This window comes from Mesoplodon densirostris, chromosome 5, assembly GCF_025265405.1.
Source record: "Mesoplodon densirostris isolate mMesDen1 chromosome 5, mMesDen1 primary haplotype, whole genome shotgun sequence".
NCBI classification, from domain to species: Eukaryota; Metazoa; Chordata; class Mammalia; order Artiodactyla; family Ziphiidae; genus Mesoplodon; species Mesoplodon densirostris.
In genome coordinates, this window is record NC_082665.1 from 32,431,169 (window position 1) to 32,455,598 (window position 24,430).

The following is a 24,430-nucleotide window of genomic DNA, read 5'->3' on the forward strand; positions in this document are numbered from 1 at the left end:
CATGCACATATGTACACTACCAATGTAAAATAGATAGCTAGTGGGAAGCAGCTGCATGGCACAGGGAGATCAGCTCGGTGCTTTGTGTCCACCTAGAAGGGTGGGATAGGGAGGGTGGGAGGGAGACGCAAGAGGGAGGAGACATGGGGATATATGTATACGTATAGCTGATTCACTTTGTTATAAAACAGAAACTAACACAACATTGTAAAGCAATTATACTCCAATAAGGATGTTAAAAAAAAAATGAGTGTACCTGTGAATCTATAGATTACCTGTCTCCCTCTCTGACTATAAGCTCCTTGAGGTCAAGGTTCATGTTTCCACATAAATCTCAGAACTAGTACAATGCTTAATAACACAGTAGATGTTTGATATATATAGAAATAAATTGAACTAACTGAGATAAATGTCAGCAAAAATATCAGACCTTGAAGTCTAGAAGACCACTCTCCTTAATTAAAAATAACCATTTGTTACACATGTAAATCAGGGAGCCTCTTTTATTATAAATAATGTAAACTGCATTATGAAGGTTAAAATTATAGCAATGCACAGAAATGATCTTTAAAAGACACGTAAAAATAATTTCATCTCTTTGTTCTAATTCTGCATACACCAAGATCTTTCTGAGTTGTGAAATTTTCTCCTGAAGAATTGAGCTTACTTTGGAGGAAGGTTGCCTGTGAGCAGACAATTGCTCTGCACTTTCAGGCCAGACATAAATTTCATAATTTATGAATCACTACTTGGAGTATAATCACACAAAGTTCAAAGTTCAGATCACCTTGGCTTAACTGATAAAAATAAGCAAAGTTTTTCAAACTTCAGATTGTGGTGATGTCACCAAGTACTCTGCGGTCACATAGGAATGCACAGCGTTACCATCACTTCACGGCTGAGTCCATGCCTGGATGAGGGATTCAGGCTTCTGTCACAGAACAAAATGAAACTGTCTTCCATATTGAAAGGAAGCTGCTAATGACCAGATGCCCGTAGTAAATAGAACAATAGATTGATGTCTAATCTTACCAAAGTACAGCTTTGAAAATACAGTTGTAGTTAAAGTGCACTTACAGCCTTCTAAGATTCATTTCCCCTTCATTCTTTCCTGATTCCTTCATCAATCACCTTCCTTTTCTCGTATCTCTTCTGCCTAAATAGTTTCTTCTCCTTATTCTGTAATAATGTGCAAATACACTATCCTAAAACATTTTCACAGATTCTGCCTTCCTGTCAAACCCTACCTAGACCTCTCTTCTCCTTCCCAACCTTCTGCAAAGAGCCCATACTCATCACCCCCCTTCCACAACTTCCATTCACTTTCCAGCCCCCTATAGGCAGGATTCTATTCTGACTACTCCACTGAAAACAGTTCTTTTAAATACCACCCACAAAAAACATTTTGTAAAATCTGTGTGTCCTCCACCCATTCTCTCACCCCGCACCCCCATTCACACCCACCTTTCACTTCTGTGGCATTTTATATTCCTTCCTATCTTAACATTTCTATCTCCATTCTTTCTAGGATACTATTCTTTCTAGCTTGGATAGCTTGATTATTTTATATCACTGGGTGGATCCACCTCAGTTTCTATGTAGAATGTCCCTCTCCCGAACATGTATGTATGTATGTATGTATGTATTTTTATTGAAGTGTAGTTGATTTATAACATTATATTAGTTTCAGGTGTACAATGGAGTGATTCAATATTTTTATAGATTAGGCTCTACTTAAAGTAATGGCTATATTCTCTGTGCTGTACAATATATTCTTGTAGCATATTTATTTTATACATAGTAGTTGTACCCCTTTATTCCCCATCCCTATCCTGCCCCTCCCCCTTTCCCTCTCCCATGGGTAACCTTTAAATACAATCATCTCTGACTGTGGTGTGTTGGAGAGAGCTCAAGTGTTCTCGTAAGAGCTCACTGTACACATCCCCTCCCAACTCCACACACACTGATTTCATATTAGTAGCTTGAAACTAGCCATTTTGGGAGTAATTACACAACAGAAGTAAGCAAATGGCTACAAACTGGAGGTTTGTTTTGTTTTCTTTCCAGAGAACTGATTGTTAAACATTATCTACTGTATCCCTGCTGATAATTTAGCTTTTGTAGTTCCAACAATTTTCACCTCTGTGTTGCTGGTTCTAAAATCCACTCTCTACCTACAACCTTTCTCCTGATCTTTAAACTTAGTTCTCTAAGTTCTTATTGATTTTCTTCATATCTGTGTTCTTGTCGGTACCTTAATCCATTCATAACTGAAGTTATTTTCCACAAGACTTTTATCCTTTTCCCCTTTCTTCTTTACATTATTAATACAATTATGTTCCACTAGTCATAGAGGGCCGTCTAGTTAACATCTGAGTAACTTTTCTTTTACTCCATTAGTTCATTTCACTTTTTTACATTCAATTAGTCACCAAGTCCTATAAGGTCTACCTCTGAAATGCCTATGTAGCTTGTTTCTCCTTTTAATTTGCATAACTGTTTTAATTCAGTGCCCTCATATTTTATACCTAGATTATTTTGCAACGTTCTGATACTTTCAGCTACCCAATTCCCGACTCTTCCTTCACTGTAGAGTGTTGTCAGTTATTTTTTTAAAACACAAATCTGATTATGTAATTTCTTGATCAGATTTTTGGCTGGCTCACCACTGCCCATATCATAAATCCCAGACTCTTCAGAATAGTATTCCCTGCCTTCCCAGTCAGGCTAAACCACCTTTCAAGTTTTATCTTTTACCATTTGTCCCTGGCCCCAAGTATCTAATTCTCCAGCCAAACTGTAAATAAGTATTCACCAAACATTCATTTTCCCACTTTCATATTTTTTCACCACTTATTTCCTTTGCCAGATATCCCCTTCTCCCTGTTTAACTTGTGGAAATTATGTTTTCCTTTAAAATTCAACTCAGTTGGCACCTCTCCAAGGAAGACTTGCATATGTCATGTATTAGAATTAACTGTATTCAAATTATCTGGGAGCATGCCTGTCTCCTCCAACAGGGAGCAAATTTCTAAATCTCACCCTTTGCACAGGATCCTAAAGAACCTAGCAGAGTACCATGCAAACATGTTCAATCTGTATTTATTGGCTGCTTGACTAAATCAGTACCTTGGATGAGATGAGTCTTTGCTGGTGGAAGGTCTCGTTTTGCTGCCTTGTTTCCTCGTCCTTTCCCATCATTTTGTTGTTCCTGTGCTTCTCTGGGGTCACCTGGATTTGGTCGCATTTCAGCAACTTGTCTTCCATCCAATACTTCTCTCCCCTTGTAACTGCCTCCTTTTCTCTCTGATGATCTGTCTGTTCTTGCTTCTATGGAAGGGAGTTTTGGCACCATTACAGGTCGTACCTCCAGCTGTGCCTTGGATTGGGCAGTGGGTGACTTTATAGCAGGAGGTGGCACAGGAGGAGGTGGAAGATCTAAAAAGAAATATTTAAAATACTGTAAAAGTTTGCCACTTATAAAATTGTCAACATAAGCATTGCCATAAGAGTCCCATTCAACTGTGAGATAATATATCTTAAATGAACTGGAACAACTGAAGGCAACCAAGGAGTAAGATGACCAACAATTTTAATGTACTCTCATTTTTATCTAGCACAGGAATATTGAATCATAGAGCTGGGACTTAGAGGTTATCTGGTCTTGGGATGGCTACCATGGGTATGTATGCCATAACTTTCTCTACTGCAAACACGGCAGATTTTCCTAATTGATTTCAGTGTAATGTTGCTGATTCTACATGGATACACTTACACTTGAGGCAATCACTTCAAATTGACTGAGGCTGGCACTTGAGTTGAGACCTATTTGCCATCCCTAATCCACCCTGAATCCTTTCTCCTTTTATAGATAGGGAAACTCAAACACATAGATCTTAAGTTATTTTCCAATCTTAAAGGTAAATATGATCAGAACCAGGACTAATGCCCCCAAATTCTTACTTTTGGTTCAGTGTTGTTTATACTACTATTTCATTCTATCACATGTTCACAATCTACCATTCACTGATGGGATCTCTCCACTTTGTATATGCACCCACAGATTTTAAACAAGATGATCACTAGTATAAATATAAATTAATTTAATCTATATCTATAATTATATATTAATATGTTACATATAATTGGATAGTATATATAATTCAACTTCTATTATAGACATACTTAAAGATAAAAGTAAGCATAAAATTTGATATCTAGAAAATTCATTTCCTTTAAGTGGTGTTATTTTTTAAAAATGACTCCTATGTACATACTCCAGGGAAAAGAAATAAATAACCTAGTAATAGCTGGAAAGTTAGTTGAAGAATATGAATAGCTTCTCGTTTTAGGCTGTTCTGGTGTAGTCTGGAGGATGGATTAAAAGGAAAGTCTTGAATCCAGGAGGCCAAGAAGTTATTTTAATAGCTCAGTAAGTAATGGTAGGAGATAGAATTGTATTGGCGCCTGTTCAGATGGAGAGTAGATATGTTTGAGAAAGTAAAAGGAAGAAAAATCAGTATTATGTAATGATCAATGGAATATAGTAGGGGAAGACTAACCATTAGATAACTTTTAGGATTTTTGCCATAGTTGACTAGATGAACGAGAGAAACATCTCTGAAGATGAGGAATATAGGGGTGAGGAAGAGATGGTTTGCAAAGGAAGAACGTGAGTTCCATTCTAGAAAAGTAAATAGGAGGAGTTTTTGAAGTATCCAGGTAGAGATGTCTAGCAGGTTGTTGTACATAAAATCTGAATTTCAAGGGAGGTCAAAACCAGAGACATAGAGATTTGGGAATTATCAGTGTAGTTTTTCTGTCATGACTTTAGAAATGGTAGTGTTTCCATATTTGTAGAGAAATGTCTATGTGATAGAATAAGTCAACTAAAACATGTACAGACTATGTATTAAATGCTTAGTTATTACGAACTTAACATTAAGATTTTCCACAAAAAATATACACTCACATGGTAAAAATTCAAAATTACATAAAGACTAGGAAATACAATCCTTTATACCTCCCCACCTTCATTTCAAATCCTCAGTATTGATGTAGAGGTAATCAGTTTGAATAGGTTTTTATAGATCATTCCAGAAATTATTTATGCATCTAAAGCAGGGCTGCCAAGTTGCAAAACTCCAGGGAACACCATTCACATTAGGAACTATGTAAAATGGCCACATCTGGGATTGTGTAGAGTGGCTGTCTGCCCATCAGAATGTGACAGTCTTTCTTTCTTAGTAACATAAGAAACTACTTCACCTGTGTAGTTGTATATATTTTCATATGTGTACATATAGTTACCTCTTTTTATGAAAAGTTTATATAATGTTCTGTTTTATGAATATATCATTATTCATATCAATCCCTACAGGGGAATATTTAGGTTATTTCCAGATAGTTTACTATTATTAGCAATGGTCCACTGACTATCATTTACATATACCAGCATAATAAACTCTTGAATATTAAAATTGTGCCTTGAAAATTCTTAATATAATAGCAAATTAAGCGTTCTAGGAAGCATCAGTTTTAATCTAATATTTCTCATTCTTGTATTTTTTTAAAAAAACAATTAATCCTTTTCTTTTGTTCCTTAAGTAGATATGAATTTTTTTAAAAACTAATTTTCTTTTGATCTTATGTGCTATATAACTAAGGCATTAGAATTTGTTGTATTGGTTTTTGAAAGCAGAAAGCTTGAGGTACCATCTTAGTATCAGCTGTTTTACTTAGGACTCCATTATTAAAACTGGTCAGGGCCTCCCTGGTGGCGCAGTGGTTGAGAGTCCGCCTGCCGATGCAGGGGATACGGGTTCGTGCCCCGGTCTGGGAGGATCCCATATGCCGCGGAGCGGCTGGGCCCGTGAGCCATGGCTGCTGGGCCTGCGCATCCGGAGCCTGTGCTCTGCAACGGGAGAGGCCACAGCAGTGAGGGGCCCGCATACCGCAAAAAGAAAAAAAAAAAAAAAACTGGTCAGACTGTAACTTGCATTTTGTTGCTGTTGTTAGTTCTCCTTTTCATGTAAACGGCCTCAATACTTTTTATATAAAATGGGGGCCAAAGTACAGTCCATAGCATTAATTTCCCCAAGAATCTGGGAAAATCAAAAGATTTTTTTGTCTTACAACGTAAATTGCCATCGTCACTAATGTTGATTTTCCTCCTTTACTACTTTAACAATTTTTTTTAAAACAACACTTTAAAAAAAGTACTATCATGATATTCTCCCTCATCTGCTGCTTGTTTATTAAGAATAACCAAAGAGTTAGAAGACAGATTGTAGTGAGTGGCTTAAAGCCAAGAGACCCAAGGCTGAGCTGTTCTAAGTTCAGACTGAGCCTGGGACTGACAATGGGAGGAGGAGAAAAGCCTAATTCAGAACATAGCTGGAAGCAGAGCGAATGTGACTGCAGGCTCATTTCTGCACTATCTGCTTGCTACAAACTCAAACTGATTGCAAACACAGCTTATCAGGAAGCTGATGACTGCCACTATCATCAAATCGTAAAATGTCTGGGCTTATTGGATTGCAAAGCTGATGATTACCACTATCATAAGATCACAAAAAGCCTTGGGAATCTATAACTCTCGAGACAAAATCTATTACTGGATGCTCTATATAGGTATATAGATATACCTGTATCTATAATACAGGTAGAAAAAGAGAAGAGAATCCAATGATAATTTTACGAGTTCTAACTTCCTGCATATAATTGCCACTGTATATAAGTGACAGAGGGGAATGCTGGTGGGTGTAATTTCTTAATATAAACAGATGACCAAATAAATTCTTTTTTAGGTATTGTAAAATCCCTGAGTCAAATCAGGGATTATCATAATATAAACAATTCTATATTTCATAAAGTGATAAATAGTACTTTCATCCAATTCATACTCCTAATAGCTAAAATTGGGTTTAACAAATGGGATTATGGAACTCATATATATGTATAGACTCTTTCTTTATACAATCATATAAACACCATTCTTTATACAAGACTGTCTAAATACCAATATAATGTATGTAAAGTAATACATAAGAACATACACATGGAGACAATTCTGCCGGCATTAACTCACTATGGAGATCCAGCACTCTATTTACTTAACTACTTAAATTCCCAGACCTTGTAATTAATGATATATCAAGTCAAAACAGCATCATTCCAAAGAGGGTGGTGAATTTATAATTTATGAAAAGTAGAGCTGGAGAAATAATGTAGATTTGGTTTTTAAATCAAGTATGTAAATGCTTCAGAAGGGGTTGAAAAGCGATGGAAAGAATCAATTAGAAGGTCCTAGAAATGCACTTATGCTTGGCTTTAACTCAATAAAAGTCTGACTGATAAATATTCATATATTTTAATCCTACCCTTCATCTGGGTTAAACTTGGAAGCGGCAAATATGAAATAAATAAAGAGTTGGAGTCTGCCTGTCAGTGTGTCAATAGCATGCAGCCTTCTGCTTTGCAATGAGTACATAAACTGAGTGTTTATGAGACCCAGCATTTACCTGCAAACAAGGTATGGCACAGTGCCATGGATTAGGGGCTTGTGGGCTGTTATGGGCTGAATTGTGTCCCCTCCGAAATTCATATGTTGAAGTCCTCATCCCCAGTGCCTCAGAATGTGACTTGTATTTGATGACAGGGTCTTTAAAGAGGTAATTAAATTAAAATGAGGTCTTTAGCGTAGGCCCTAATCTAACCTGACTGGTGTCCTTATAAGAAGAGGGCACATACATTCACTGAGGGAAGACCAAGTGAAGACACAGGGAGAAGGTGGTCACCTACAAGCCAAGAAGAGAGGCTTCAGAAGAAACCAACACTGCCTACACCATGATCTTGGACTTTCAGCCTCCAGGACTGTGAGGAAATAAATTTCTGTTGTTTAAGTCACCTAGTTTCTGGTACTTTGTTAGGACAGCCCTAGAAAACTAATCAGAGCTGACTGACAAGGATCATCACAAATTACTCTTTATCAGTTCAGACCCAGCCACTCTTTATTTCTCCTTATAGAATTTACAAAAATTCTGCAAAGGAAACTGATAATTTGAACAAAATTTACAAAGTAAAGATGCTGCACACTCTACTGACATACCATAGACTGAAAATAGCTCATATAAGAAGTCTATTGACAATAATCAAACTCATCCATCATAGTTGATGTATTTTAATCATAAAAAGCAAAAATGAAAGAACCCTCCAGGTCTTACTAATATATTTAATTCTCATTTTCACAACTGGCAGCTCTTTAAATTCTTTCTTTCCCTTTCCTCTCTCTCTTTCTTTAATAACTGTACAAATTGTATCTGCAATTGAGTTTCTTCATGAATGAACTGTAAATATTTTTTTCAAAAAATGAGAGAATGATTTCTGATAAAATGATGTTTGTTTCCATGCTATAATCACTACTATCAAGAGTATGTGCATTTCTTTTATTTGGTGCATTAAGAAGTATCTGCATTTAAATGATTTTGGTTCATCAGTATGCATTATGGAAATGTATCAAATAACACATAGCTTTGTTATTTTTTTCATTACCAAATCAGAAAGCATCCAGAATTAAATTCAAGACTTGTTAGTACAGTAAACATAACTAAAAGACAGTTGGTTATCAAAATGCTAAAAGGAAGGTAAAGCTAGTATTTAAAAAACAGCTTTAGTTGTATCTCAATTTTGTCTATTTCTGTGACTTAGAGAAAATAATTACTGGCTTCTACATTGTGGTATATATTATGACTACTCTACATAATCACTTGTGAAATGAACATTTAGAAATTTAAATATTTCTTATTAACTTTTTCACTTTCAAATATTTTAACATATTTCTTTGGTATTTCTGAAATTAACTTTAAAAATAACTTGGTTGCTTCATCATTCAATTTAATAGCTGTTATTCAGGGATTAGTTAGAATTTATATTTAATTATTAAACACACTGAAATAAGTACTACAGAACGTGGGGCAATAAATATAGATCACAATTTTCAAGCACAGTGCAATTTGTAACTGCAACACTATGCCCTTTAACTGGCATGTTTACATTATTTAAAGCATTTTTTTTATTGGAGTATAATTGCTTCACGATACCGTGTTAGTTTCAAAACATTTTAAAAAGCATCACTCAATGCCAGAAGCCCCTCGAAACAAGTATAAATAAGAGGTAGAAAGAGCTACACAAACCTTTAGGCTAGATTTTTTTCCCTGATGTATTCAACCTAGATGTATTTACATCAAGGTTTGATGTTTGACCAGTTTTCTGCTAGGAGCACTCTCTTCTAGATAATAAAAACTGATAGAAGAGCTATAAAACTTGTAAAATGCCATTACAGGGATCCCATAAATGTAAAACTGCCAATAGAGTTTGGGGATTTACATCTAGTGTTTGTCCCTTCACAGAGGGAAACGTGCACAAAGCCACTATAATAACCCTTCAAAACCGGATAATATTCTGACAGCTCAGTTTCGCTGACAAAAGAGTCCTGGGCAGGATCCAGGAGGCCCAGGTGCGCTGTGTCATGCCAGTATTTAATGTAGTCTAATATCAGATAGATGCTAGTGAGAGAAAATACTCCGAATAAAGTATAGATAATAGCATGGACAGCCACTCATTGCAAAATTACTTGTGCTCATCATGCTGTGAGCTTTGTATTAAATTTTTTCTGTCAAGGGGCAGGAATCAGAGAAGTGCCTCAGAAAACCTTCCTTGTAACCTTGGATAAGGATCTATAACATTGGTCTTTCATACAGTAATGGAAAATGATGCCCTTTGTGAAACATTGCTGACTGGTAATGAAGGTTCTATCAGGTTGTGGTTGAGAGGACCAGGAGGTGGGGAGCAGTGCCTGTGATAATCTTCTCCCCCCAACCCTTTAGCAGATTCAGCAAACTTGACAAGATGGGTGAGTCTGAGAGAATTTATCTTACATGAATTTCCAACAAAGCCCTTGGGGTTGTTTTATAAAACGAGAAGGTGGCAGTTTAATAAATGCCGGGCCACCTGAGGCACTTTCATTAAAGGCTTTCTCTAGACAACATCACAATGTTTGTGGTATTCTCCTGTGCTCCCTGGAGAATACGAGCCTTACTTCTTCAGTGAGAGTGGATACTGTATGTGAAGGCATGAAGGAAGATGATTCGATTTGCCTTTTGGGGCACAGACTAACTGTTCATATCATCATTATAGTTAGAATTTATGTTCAAATGAGCTTATCGTCTTCTATTTGAATGCAAAATTCCCCAGGAAAAAAAGTGAGGACATTTTGGAAGAGTTATCAGCGAATGTGATGAAGGTTAACCCTATGCCATTACTTCAACTACAGTAATGTCTATTTGTTTAAGCCTATATAATAACCTTTTAAGAATATTAAAAGTATTATTCATTGTTTTACTTTCTTAAATAACCTACTTACTAGAAAACTTCAGGGACTTGAGATGCCTGACAAGATATGGAAGTCGATCATTCCTATAAGTAATATGAGGCTTACTGTTCAATGAATTTTTAATGTGATTTCTAATGTCAGTGGATGCATTTTCAAGTCCTAGAGAGCCAGGGTAAAGAGGAGAGATTCATAGGTGTTTCCATCCATTTCAATGGACTTACCATCTGGGTAGGCTTCCCTGCGTAGATGTCCTGGCTGGTGTTTTTGTTTCTTGGCTGGTCTGGCCTTCTGCACTACCGCAGCACTCATGTTGCTGTCTGTGGAAACAGGACTTGTGGGTCTAGGACACTGGGATGCATGAAAATGTCGGCGGCCTGAGGAAAAAAATCAGAGCCAAACTCACCAATAAAGTTTAATTTAATTTAACACTAATAATCAAAATAAAACACTAAAACTATAAACATCCCTAATTAAAAAAAAAGCTTAAATAAACTATTCTAGTAAACAATGGATTCTTCTTATTCTGCTTGAGCTATCCACTGGAAAAAATACCCTAAAAGCATTTTCAGGCTCTTTTTTTTAACCATGGTACTTTTATTCTGATACCTATTTGTTAAAGAAAAGCATTTTGACCGTTGCATCTACCTTCACTAAAGTGTTATGGTTAAACAAAAATGTTAATTAAATTTTTACATAATATATCCAATGCCTGTTGCTTTCTCAAAAGGAATAGCCAGAGCCCTTAAGAAATTCATGTTCTAAGAATGAACAGTACAAAATACATCCCCTATTTTAATTAAATATGTTTGTGCTATACTTTGAAGACAGATTCCTAATATTTTAATACATTCTCAGGTATTTTCTCTTAGGGTGGCCCAGAATTAAGCTAGCTCACATATTTAGACCTGCCAAAAATTACTCACACCAGTTTTCTCTCACAAGATATTTATTTGCTGGTTATGGATATTTAAAGTGACCCCTCCAGAGACTTTCATGTTTTTTGGTGATGGTATAGGTAGTTGTTTTCGGTTATTTGGTTTTAGAGGGACAATATTCACAGGTGATAAATGAATCTGCTAATCAGACATGGTGCACTGCGGTGCTCTCCAATTCTCTGGCTTTTTCTTACAGAGACATATTACAACAGCACAAAATATTTAATCCATAATGGCAGTGGAGATCTATTGGCCTTACACTTGACCTTTGGTATTTTGGTTCCTTGAAATTCCAGGGATTCAAATCCAGAACTTTCTGTTGTACTACAAGAAACCTCAGAGAGACCTAGACAATATGTGTTTTGGCTATAAACAGAAGAAGCCACATATAGTAAAATCAACACATTCAACTGTGCTAACAGAAGCATATTAAATAAAAGACATTAATGCAGCCAAGTGAGAAGCAATGTGATTGGATTATTCATTCATATTAACTTCAAGTCATATGATAAGCAGCACTCTTTCCTGAAAAGAACATTTTAATAAGCAGAGTCCAATGCCTGTTTAGTTCATTATAATTATGAACCGAATGAAAACCAGAAGAGCCACTAAATTACAATACAATAAAATATTAAACCAAACTCTTTTTAGCTATGATGGAGACTATTACAATTAAAGTTACATATCCATGAAAAGAGAGAATTAGGGCTGAAACTGAACCCATTACTCATTCTATTGTGTAAGGCCATCTACTGCTCATAGACCCTGAGGCATAAGGTCGTTCGCAGATGCATTTTCAACATTATTTCTATGTCTTGTTGATTTAATGAACTGAAACACACGCTTAATGCAATCTGAAAGCAGTAGTTTGAGATGCTTAATTTCACTTACTTATTTTTCTTTTTACAGAAGATTAAAAAATAAGCAGAAACAAAAGCTATATATAAAGTTAAATGTTATTTATTTATTAGGAACGATAGATATGTTTGCATACTTATTTTATTATACCCAGAAGCAACTAGGAGAGAAAAAGGAAATATGGTTGAATATCATAAAGTATAGGGCTGGCTGAAATAAGTATGCATTCTGTGACAATAGTTTGAGAGATATTAGACATTTTTTTTCCTGCAACACATTCTTGATAAATAATATATAGGAAAAGAAAACTTTATGATGTGAGTTAAACTTTCTCTGAATATATTCTACACTGATAAGAAACAATGACCAATCCGATATCTGAAGAGAACATGGAAAACTACCAATGTGATGTTATTAAACTAAGAAAAATAAAACAACAAAATAGCAATTATTGATTTGTTGTGATAGTCTTTCTCAGAAATAGCTCTCTTGTTGACCACATTATTTTTATTCTATTCATATTTTCTTGGTTACCAGAAATATACACATACACTCAACATGTATATGAATGTATGTATGTACATATTCCACTCTACAGAAATGAAAATCATGTGATAAATGTATGATTTAAATTAAAATTTTTTTCTTTCTCATATGATTTACTTTCTAAACAGAGTTGGGAGTGGGAGATAAGTAAAAATGGGTTAAAACATAAGAATGGATATACAGTAATTAAAAACAGGCTACTGGCAATGAAAAGGGAAAATAGATGGAAAAAATATATAAGCGTTTGGATTAACTTGCTCTCCAAATTATTAGATTAACAATGTATACTTTAAGTGTGGAACATACTTATGCTTGAAAATGTGTGTATATTACAAACATCTTTATATCTTCTCAATTAAATGAGTGTTCTAATTGAGAGGGCATGAAGAGAATAGGGGTTAAGGAGAAATAGCCCAGTTTCTAATGGTTGAGTGTCCCCTCCAGACATTTACCTATTTCTCCTGGACACTTTCTAATTAAATGGGATGAGAGAACTACCTCAATGAATTTTAATTTGGTGACTTTTTAGATCTTAAAAAAACCCATATAACACAAACCTCATTTAATTGACCATATACATTCCAAAAGAAATTGTACATATATTTGCTAAGACTATCTTAAAAATGAAGACTTTTCAGGTAGCTTCACTCACATTACATAGGATTTATTAAATAAAAATAAAATAGAAGATTTAACAAGCCTGTTATGAAAAAGGGAATAAGCAAGCTACAGCATCATCTTGGACCTTGGTTTCCTTAGGCAGCCAAAAAAAAGAGAGTAATAATAATAATAGTTGCATTTCATATAGGACATAAGATTATGGAGATAATCAGCAACTGACAAATGCACATCGAATTTTCTTTTCCAGCTTGGAGAAAAGCGGACGACTTACCAGCAGCATCCTGCATTTGGCGCCGTGCCACTTTCAGACCAGCGTACTCTGCTGCTGCTGCCACCGCCTGGGCAAAATCGGCATCGGTGAAAAAGGAGCCGTCAGAAGAACTAACACTGGAGCGTCCGCTGGAAATGTTGTCCTCCTCTGAGGCTGAGCCCCAGCCATTGATCATGGACCCAGTGACAGAGCTCTCCAGGTCCCCAACACTGGAGGCAGGGGTCTGCTCAAGCCCGCGTAACAAAAGCCTTCTGGTCTGCATCTTGGCTACTTCCATGTCGGCTTCATCTTCTTCCTCTTCTGGCGCATCCGTATCCATATCTGAGACAAGGGGTCCTGAAATGTAGCCGTAAGTATGGGGTGGGGAAATCGGCCGTGGAGGTGGAGGAGGGCTCACTGGCTGCCGTCTGCAGGAACATGAATAAACAGGTATGGCTTAGGTCATTACTTAGGACACAAAAGCATAAATTAACCAAGAAATTCACAAGTCTGTGCTTCTGTGGAGCTAATTTGTTCAGGAAAAACAACGGGAAATCAGAGCATGTGTAGGTTTTATTCTGAGTTGTAAGAAATGTACCTCAAAACCAGAGGTACTTTTTTTTTTTTTTTTTTTTTTTTGCGGTACGCGAGCCCCTCACTGTTGTGGCCTCTCCCGTTGCGGAGCACAGGCTCCGGATGCGCAGGCCCAGCAGCCATGGATCACGGGCCCAGCTGCTCTGCGGCACGTGGGATCTTCCCGGACCAGGGCACGAACCCATGTCCCCTGCATCGGCAGGTGGACTTTCAACCACTGCGCCACCAGGGAAGCCCCAGAGGTACTTTTAAGCACGCTGGGCTACCTTTTGATTCAAGCTTAATAGAAATATACTCATCTATCTATAAGTCTCCTTACGTTTTATCTTTTGGATTACGTTCAGTTAAAACAGGGGTAAGTAATACCTATTTCAAAATTGACACCTATGTATTTGTCCTAAAGTGTATGGAATATTATTGACAGCTTATTACGACCAAAGACAGCAGACATCAGTCCTGAAACAGGCCGCTCCATAAAAATACAAACATGTTCCTTTCCATTTCCTTCATTGCCACTCCCACCATCGTAAGCAAACGGACTCATTCATTTTGACTATAGAGCGTAGAATTTTATAGGACTAAAAAATTATGCATTGAGCATATGATGCAATTTCCTTTAGATTTTAGTCTATTAAAAAGGTCTAAGAGCCAAGAGCAGTTTTTCTCCAAATTACTCACTTATAAAGATTATTAGCTATTTGCAAGTATATTGCTTTTACCATTATTCCACCTGTTTAACAAAATGCTTACAGGAGTTTTTCTTGATGCTCTGGAAGTTAAGTGCCAAAGTTCAGGCCAAAATAAAGCAGTATCCTACAATTTAAGTTCACAGGTACCAATAACTGGTTTCAACCATCTCTCCACAGAGCTGGGGAACATCAGTGAAAAGCAGTCCTCCTACCCTCCAACACCATCACACACAGTGAATATAAGATGACTGAGAAGGTAGAGAGCGTTTGGACGTTAGCGGAAAGCAAGGTTTGTGGAAATAAGCTATTCCCATGGCTGGAGAATGCCAAGAGATTAACTCCTAATTAGGAAAGTGTCTGAAAAAAGGGACTCATATAGTGACTTCCACTTGGAGGACTACTTAGTGATGTGCTCAACAGTCCCAGTGCTCTCTAAGCAAGGTTAAAAAGATGACATAAGGGGAATATCAGTTGGAAGAGTCATGACAGCAGCTCATCACATTCTGTGCTCCTGAGAAGTAAAGAGGATAGATTCCAAATATGTTTACCAACCTGAGCACTAGTGTTGGAGGGAGAGTGACATTAGGATCTAGTGTAATCTGGTGACCCTATGGCTTGGGAGACTAGGAGAGATATGGCATGAATGCCACTGACTGGTAGTCCACCTGAAGATGTGGCTAAATGGTTCAAGGACTACAAATGCCTAGCGATGCTGTCCAGGATTGAATCCTTCATCAGTGGAGGAAGTTGGTGCCAGTCCCCTTCCCTCACCATTCTTGTGATACTCAGAGAGCAAGGTGAGACAGAACAGTCAGTCGGGCTAACCAAAGAGAAGACTGGATCCTCATCTGCTTTGCTCTTTTTATGTGCCCTTTTCCTTGCCTTAGCACTTGGGAGAATGCACTGGGAAGAGTGAGGAAGGAAGTGATTAAAAACAGAACACGCCCATTACTCCATGCCACCATGGCCACAGGCACGTGCAATCTGCAAAAAATCTGGAAATGCATGACTATGGTTTTAAAATTAATAGGACTGAGTCTTAAATTAAAAGAAAGCAAACAAGGGGCTTCCCTGGTGGCGCAGTGGTTGAGAGTCCGCCTGCCGATGCAGGGGACATGGATTCATGCCCCGGTCCAGGAAGAGCCCACATGCCGCAGAGCGGCTGGGCCCGTGAGCCATGGCCGCTGAGCCTGCGTGTCCGGAGCCTGTGCTCCGCATCGGGAGGGGCCACAGCAGTGAAAGGCCCGCGTACCGCCAAAAAAAAAAAGAAAGCAAACAAACAAACAAAAAACCCATATAGGATCTGGTCAAGATCTAACTTAGGGATCTGCTATAGAGAGGGAAATGGAAGTTCAATATAGCACAGTGGTTAGGGTGGCATGGCAGTTGTTCGAAGAAAAAAGTGTTGTGCTTTTTATCCCAAGGAATTGAGACACTTCAATAAACATGTTTTATTAACACAAATGGAAAGCATTAAAAATGAATGATTACTAAAGTACTACAGTTAACTAATTTATTGAGCACCTACTTTGCAGCTAAGTATTTTACAATGTTAACTCATTTAATTTTCTCAACAACTTCCCAGGGTACTTATTTTATTATTATTTTAACAGATGAGGAGATTGAAATTCAGAGGACATTGAAATTAAGGACCTTGCCAAAGTTCCCACAACTAGTATGTATCAAATTTAGAGTTTAATCCCACATTCCATTTCCAAGGCCATGGCCTTTCCTCTAAGAATGCTGTTATTACACACATATATACACACATACACACACACACACACACACACATATATATATATATATATACATATGTAATATATATACACATACACAGTTCTTCAGTGTAATGTGTTATTTTTGATTTCTGGGTCATTTCTAATGCATCTGTGTGTGGCACTAGAAGAAACATGAAGAATATGCCAAAGCTGAAGTTATTTAAGAGATTATAATGGATAATTGTTTCAATATGGAGTGTGTTACACACACAGGATGAAAACCTTTATTTAATTTGGATTGTTATAAAATACCATACTTAAAAGTCAATTTACAGTCTTTGTCAGCAGGCACATCCAAAATACAAGAAACTTCTTTTTTAAATACATGTAAGACTTTTTAGCACAAAAGGGACTATTTTGACCATCAATGAAGGGATGTAAGACAGCCAACTTCACAATGAAAGGATGTTGTATTTGGATAATTCACATTCTGTGAAGCAAAAACATCTTCATGTTAAATGAGGGCTGGCTTTTAACTACTACCACCCTGTGCAAATGCTGAAGAAAGACAGAAAAATTTATTCAAGCCAGCTGTATATAAGGTAAGCCCAGGGAACGTGTGATAAACCTGTACGGTTTGAAATATGTAATATATTCTATTTCAAAACAAAAAGCTATTTCAAGATGCTGCACTCAAGTGGGACTTGCCACAAATGAACCTCAACCCTCTCAATTTTTCCCCCTGAGGGGTTTCAATGTCTTCTGAAATAATGTACAACTATATGGCTACTAATCACAACACTCTAGGCTCCTGCAAAAATGATGCCTTCATAAGCATGTTCAAGAGAAGAAGGGAAAAATTCCATTAATTTATGAAAGCAGGTATTTATATAGTTTACCACATAGCATTTACCAGGCAAAAGATGGAAGGGGGAAAATACATACCTTTGAGATTTTTTTCTAAAACTGGTATAGTTTCAATACTTTGTATAATTAACCATTAACTGGTTTGTAAACAGACAAATTATTTAATTTTTCTTGGCCTTCTTTCTTTTCCTTCCAATTATTTCATACTCAGTTCATCTACAGTAATAAAATATCTATATATTTCCTGTTCCATACATAAAATTTACTTTTACTTTTCAAGAGATTTTTTTTCACTAAATATCAACTACAGTAAACTCAACAGCACCAGACACTTTTGAAAATAGTATATGTAAATACATTTAATTTTATTATTTTCATAGTTATTGTCTGAAAAGAGAGAAGATTCCTATTATGCTGGTCATCTAGTTTATCTAGTTTTGGACAAAAAATGGAATATCTCAGAAGCTAATTAGAATGCCAAAATTGCAATATGCATAATAATGCAAGTATGGAATACTTATCTAGTTAAATATTGCAAAATTATAATGCTTTTAGCTCAGTAATTTCTTATTCATATACATTACACTATTTATAATGCCCCTAATCAATAAACATAAAAGTAAAAATTGTATTCATTCTTTTTTTTTTTTTTTTTTTTTTTTTTTTTCTTTTTGCGGTATGTGGGCCTCTCACTGTTGTGGCCTCTCCCGTTGCGGAGCACAGGCTCCGGATGCGCAGACCCAGCGGCCATGGCTCACGGGCCCAGCCGCTCCGCGGCACATGGGATCCTCCCAGACCGGGGCACGAACCCGTATCCCCTGCATCGGCAGGCGGACTCTCAACCACTGCGCCACCAGGGAGGCCCTGTATTCATTCTTTAAACACTGACTGTGTACTAACTATGGGGAAGGAACTTTTAGGTTCTGAGACCAAAGGGACCACAAGGACAAGGGCTTAGGGAATGGTTTACGGCTTATACTTTAAGACATGGAAGGATTCAATTTTAAGACACTCATACTTAATAAAGCTGACTATGTATCAGTCTGTGGCAGACTGTATTTTGCAAAGATGTCCATAACAGTATCTTCCATCCACAATGCTCTTCTGGGGTGAGAACTTGCCATCCCCGCATTGAGAGAAGGAGTTTAGTACTAAGTTCCTGAATCTGGGGGGACCCTGTGACAGCTCTGACCACAGAATGTGGCAGAAGTGAGACTGTGCCAGTTCTGAGTGTAGCTCTTAACTGGCCTGACAACTTCCTTTCCCTGCCACGTAAGAAGTGCTACTCCGCCGAGATCGCCATGTTACGAGAAGCCTGGGCTGTGGTGGAGAGCCCCTGGAGGATAAGACTCCATGAGGAGACAGAGAGAGGTCACGGAGCACTGAAGCGTCAGGCATTTAAGTGAAGAAACTCACTTCAAAGTTGATCTCACAGCCCCAAAGACCAGAGGAAGCCATGTGGGTTGGCGATGAATCGCCCAGGTGAATCCTTTCAGAATTCCTGACTCATGGAATTGTAAGTAAAACAAAACGGTTTTAGGTGATTATATTTTAGTGTAATTTGTAGGCAGCAATAGAAACAGGAACTTAGGGACTATGCTAGAAATTCAGCTAAATAAAATATATATGTTCCTTGCCTGAAGGGACTTAGAGTCTAGTGGAGGAGACAATTAATTAAATACGCAATGGTAATGCAGTATTCACAAAGCTCCATGACAGAAGATATCTAGGGCACGGTGGGAACACATAGAATTGGCTTCAATCTCAGAGCTGGGACATCAGGGAAAGATTCTAATGGGAGCATCTGCCATTTAATCTTGGATCTAAAGGATATGTAAGTGTTAGTTCCAAAACAAGAGAGGGGATAATGGTGTCCCAGGAAGATAAGAAGGCAAGTGGTAAGACCTCAAAGTGGGTGAGAGTGAGGCAGGAGATAGATGGGCCCCAGGCTGAGCACCTGGAGTTTGTCCCCTGTGGACAGATACACCAAGATGAAGACAATAGCAGGAGGGAAGAGAAGCTGAGCCCTGCCCAGAGGAGAGATAAAGAGACCACATATTCCTCATTCTCAAAGTCAAGGAGACCTTCCCAATTACACACACACAGAAAGGCTCCTTGAAGGACAAAAATGGAGTGGGGCGCCACCCCATAGTAAGTGATGTCAACCTACCCACAGGCCTCTTTGCTGGAATCCATCTTGGCTAAGAGATGTGCACGCACACATGGGAGGACCCTGAAATAAACCAAATACTGACTCAGAGTCAGGCAAAGCAAGATGATTGGCCAAAGGAAACCCGGAAGAAATGCCCCATGTAAGAGATTCAAACTACCAAGAGGGTGCAACTCGCTCTCTGAGCCCACCTGTGTGTGCCTATTCACACGTACTCTTTTTCCCCCCTAAGAAACACTTTACTTGTTTCACTACTTTCTGTCTCTTGGTGGAAATTTATTTGTCACTGGCCTTGCCACCGGCCACTGGTCCCTGGTGGTCTAGTGGCTAGGATTCAGCATTCTCACTGCTGCGGCCTGACTTCAGTCTCTGGCCGGGGAACCAAAATCCTTCTTCAAGCCGCTGCAGGCTGAGGCCACCCAAGATCAAGAGCATTGGTCATTCCAGGAACTGGAAGAAACTTAGAGTGAAGGCAATAGGGACAGTGAGGAGGGGAGTGGCAATGGGTAGGCAAAGGAAGGCACGCAGCGGTCAGGTCACAAAGGGCCTTGATTGCTACATTAAGGAATCTTGCCTTTATTCTAAGGGAAATGAGAAGTCACTGAGAGATTTTTAGCAATGGAGAGACTTGATCAGTGTCGCATTTTAGGAAAATGCCTCTGCACAGTCTGCAGCAAGAAGATTCGATTGAAGAAAGGGCAAGGCTAAAGGCAACAAAGACCACTTATGGACCATTATAGTAATACAGGCAAGAGAAAATGGCTGTAGGAAGTAGGGAAGTGCCTTTATGGCTGGAGATACATGTATTGCTCTGAGTGATATTCAAGCAGTAAAATTTGCAGGAACAGGTACTTGGATATAAGGGTCTGATTCTCTAGAATGAAATCTGTAGAAAAATACCGGTCTATCTTTAATGAGTGCATCATTAGGGGAGTGGCAGGATGATGAGAAACAGAAGTCATCTACTGATGGGGTAGGCATCCAAATAGGTTAAAGGTTTGAGAAGAGGCTTGACTCAAAGACTTAGAGATGGGAATTACAGCATGATATATAGTATCAAAAAGGTAGACATGACTTAAACGCCCAATATTAAGGAACTGTTTTAAAAAATTACAGTATACATTTGTTTAACGTGAGTAGCTAAAGTGTAATTGGCATGGAAATATTCACTGGTCAGTGAAAAAAATACCTTATAAAATTATATTGGCATATCACAAATTCAAAGCAGTGTGAGTACATGTAGAGACGAAGAATGAAAAGATCTTTACTGAGTTCTTAATGGTGACAATTTCTGACATAGATCATTGGTACTTTTGTATTTTCATTTTGTTTATCTGTATTTTCAAACATTTCTATGGTAAACATGTAGAATATACCTTCAGCATAAAAGAGCAGTAATAGTTTTTTTGTTTTTTTTTTTTTGCGGTACACAGGCCTCTCACTGTTGTGGCCTTTCCCATCGCAGAGCACAGGCTCCGGACGTGCAGGCTCAGCGGCCATGGCTCACGGGCCCAGCCGCTCCACGGCATGTGGGATCCTCCCGGACCGAGGCACGAACCCATGTCCACTGCATCGGCAGGCAGACTCTCAACCACTGCGCCACCAGGGAAGCCCTGCAGTAATAGTTTTTTGTTTAATGGGCTTTCATCTACTTCATATTAGTGCCCAGTGTTATTAATATTGTACCTCCATAGACTGAAAGTCTTACCTTTTAAAAAAAGGCTGAATGTAGTCAAAGAGGATTTTGAGGGCAGAGATACCCAATGCATTTCCCAATTATCCCTGTTCACTTTGAGTTCACCCCCGCCAAAACAGCAGGGAGTCAGTGGACTCCTCTAGTATCAGATTCCATTCATCAGATACTTACTGAAGAAGGCTTTGTGGAACTCAATGACGTGAGGAGGACTTGAGCTCTGCTCTCAAAGAGCTTTTAATTTAAATAGGGAAACAGATGCAAACAGCCAATGCTAATGCAACATGAAAACTTGATTAGTGTGGTAGCAGAGCTGTGAACAGAGCACTGTAAAGAGTAAAGAGAAAGATTCGTTGATTTTTGCCAAGCAACAAGAAGAAAGTTGCACAGGTGGTGCATTTAAACAGGACTTGGAAAGACGAGAAGTGTTCACCAGGCAATCAAAGAAACAGCATGTGCCAAGACGTATGTGCTTAGTGAGGGTGCTAAGGATTTGGGTGACAGTCATGAAAGGCAAGAGCGGCCTGCCCCTCCTGCTAGCCCTCTGTGGGCTGGAGAGTGGCATTGCTGACGGGCTGTTGGTGAGTTTAAGACAACAGGGAATTTCAAACAGACTAATTAGAAAAGAGGGTGTGTGGAGGGGTTGGGAGGGAAGAGGTAAGTAAAGGAAAAAGGATTGTAAAAGGCTTTGAGGGCTTCCCTGGTGGCGTAGTGTTTGAGAGTACACCTGCCGATGCAGGGGACACGGGTTCGTGCCCTGGTCCGGGAAGATCCCACATGCCGTGGAGCGGCTGGGCCCGTGAGCCATGGCCGCTGAGCCTGCGCGTCCAGAGTCTGTGCTGCGCAACGGGAGAGGCCACGACAGTGAGAGGACTGCATACCGCAAAAAAAGAAAAAAAGGCTTTGAATACTGGGCTAAACAGTAAGAGCTGACTCTGAATGGGGAGTAACATTACCAGACTAGGGGGTATAGTAAGATAATGTGGAGAGTGGACACAAAAGGGGAGAGAGAAGAAAAGTGGTGATCAGGTAAAGGATGTAGCAATATTTCAAGAGACAGGGACTGAGGGCCTGCCCTGGGATTCTAGGAATGGAAACATAGGAACACAATCAAGAGATATTTTGGAGTTAGAAAAGAAGGGACTTGGTGAATAACTTACTTTGGGGAATGGTAGAAAGATAACAGAAGAAATCAAACTATAAGATAATTACACTGATTTCAAAATCACATTTTTTTGTGTGATTTTTTTGCCTATTCCCTTGGCTCTTTTATTTTTAATAAGTTGGTCAGATAAATAACGATTAATGATTCTAAACAAGATAGCCAATAAAGGAAGAAAAGGAACAAGTTTGAAAGGTCAAGTGCAAAGAAAAAGAATTTGATTTCAGACATGTGTAGTCTGAGATGTCCAAGTGAAAATATCATGGTAGTGCTCAAGAAAAAGGGCTGGGGTGGCGAAATCAATGTGAAAGCCATCAGAATATAAGTAATACTTGAACCAAGTGTAAGGATGACAGCATAAGGGTGAGGACAGTAGGGAATTAATATTTGTTGAATACTTACCCTGCTTTAGATACTTTATATACATGATTTCATTTAATTCTCACAAGAAATCAGAAAATTGTTACCACTGCAGAAAGCATAAGTGTAATAAAGACGGAGAAGCCTTTAGACTGACGATTAAGAGGTTACCTTCCGAAGCCTGATGGAAGCAAAATGGTATAAGCCAGCACACAGAGGGCTGAGGTATGAAAAAGACTTAAGAGGTAGAAGTGATTAAAGAATCCTACAGAGTAGGAGAGAAAAAGAGCAGGATAACTGGAAGGGGAGGCTAAGGAAAGTTTAAAAAGTAGTAAGGTATATACACTACCATGTGTAAAATAGATAGCTAGTGGGAACGTGCTATAAAGCACAGGAAGCTCAGCTCGGTGCTCTGTGATGACCTAGATGGGTGGGATGGGGGTGAGGTGGGAGGGAGGTCCAAGAGGGAGGGCATATATGTAAACATATAGCTGATTCACTGCATTGTAGAGCAGAAACTAACACAACACTGTAAAGCAATTATACGCCAATAAAAAAAAAAGCAGTAGGGTTAACAGTGAAGAGAAAGGATTGAATGAAGAGAAAGAGGCTGAGAAGTCAAGATAGATAAGCTGCTTTTTTTTTTTAAAACTTTATTGGAGTATAATTGCTTCACAATGGTGTGTTAGTTTCTGCTTTATAACAAAGTGAATCAGTTATACATATACATCTGTTCCCATATCCCTTCCCTCTTGCATCTCCCTCCCTCCTACCCTCCCCATTCCACCCCTCCAGGCGGTCACAAAGCACGGAGCTGATCTCCCTGTGCTATGCGCTGCTTCCCACTAGCTATCTACCTTACCTTTGGTAGTGTTTATATGTCCGTGCCTCTGATAAGCTGCTTTTTGATCGTGATCAAGAAATGTGAAGAGGATGACATAAGGAACACAGAAGAAGAGCTGGTCAGGAAGAAGATACTGGGTGTACCACGTGTAACATAGAGGAGGATGGTGAGGAAATATAGGTAATTTGAAAGAATGAGAAAAGAATGTTGAGGTATTTCAGAGCTAACAGCCTCTATTAGCGTCTCATTTTCTCCGAATAAGAGTGGCAGAGATGCTTGTGACCATAATAGGGAAAAGAGATGCCTTATTTATTCTCAATCTTCATGAAGTTCCATGGGTTAATAATACTAAATTTACATGTCTGGCAATCCAACTTCCCCCTTGTCACACAGAAGAAAATTTAACTGCCTCCTTCATTTTAGAGAGTATATGAGTTAACTTTGGCAATAACCTCTTACTCATAGAATAGTTAATAAACACTGCAAATTCTATTTTAACCTACAGAATTCAAGCAGCATAAACCAGAATTTGTTATTCATTCAAGAATATTGAAGGAGATCTTCTGGGGCAAATAATATACTCAGTTTCAAATGATATTAGGAATACAGAAAGTAATATATATGTAATGTGTCAAGGGCAATAAAATAGTACAAACAAGATCATCAATAGTGAGAGAAGTGCTGACATGATGCAGCAATAGCTTTTATGTGGTAGAAATGCCAAGTG

The 24,430-nt window shown here is 38.3% G+C and overlaps 1 protein-coding gene across 1 annotated transcript in view; it reads right to left on the minus strand.

Annotated features, from left to right (window-relative positions):
* ROBO1 (roundabout guidance receptor 1) overlaps positions 1-24,430 on the minus strand; it is a 412,086-nt gene that overhangs the window by 13,849 nt on the left and 373,807 nt on the right. Inside the window, exons 26-28 of the mRNA XM_060098621.1 lie at positions 13,625-14,031; positions 10,615-10,767; positions 3,130-3,438 (exon numbers count right to left, since the gene is read on the minus strand). Of these exons, the coding sequence (XP_059954604.1) occupies positions 3,130-3,438; positions 10,615-10,767; positions 13,625-14,031 (869 nt within the window). The remainder of the gene's footprint in view (positions 1-3,129; positions 3,439-10,614; positions 10,768-13,624; positions 14,032-24,430) is intronic.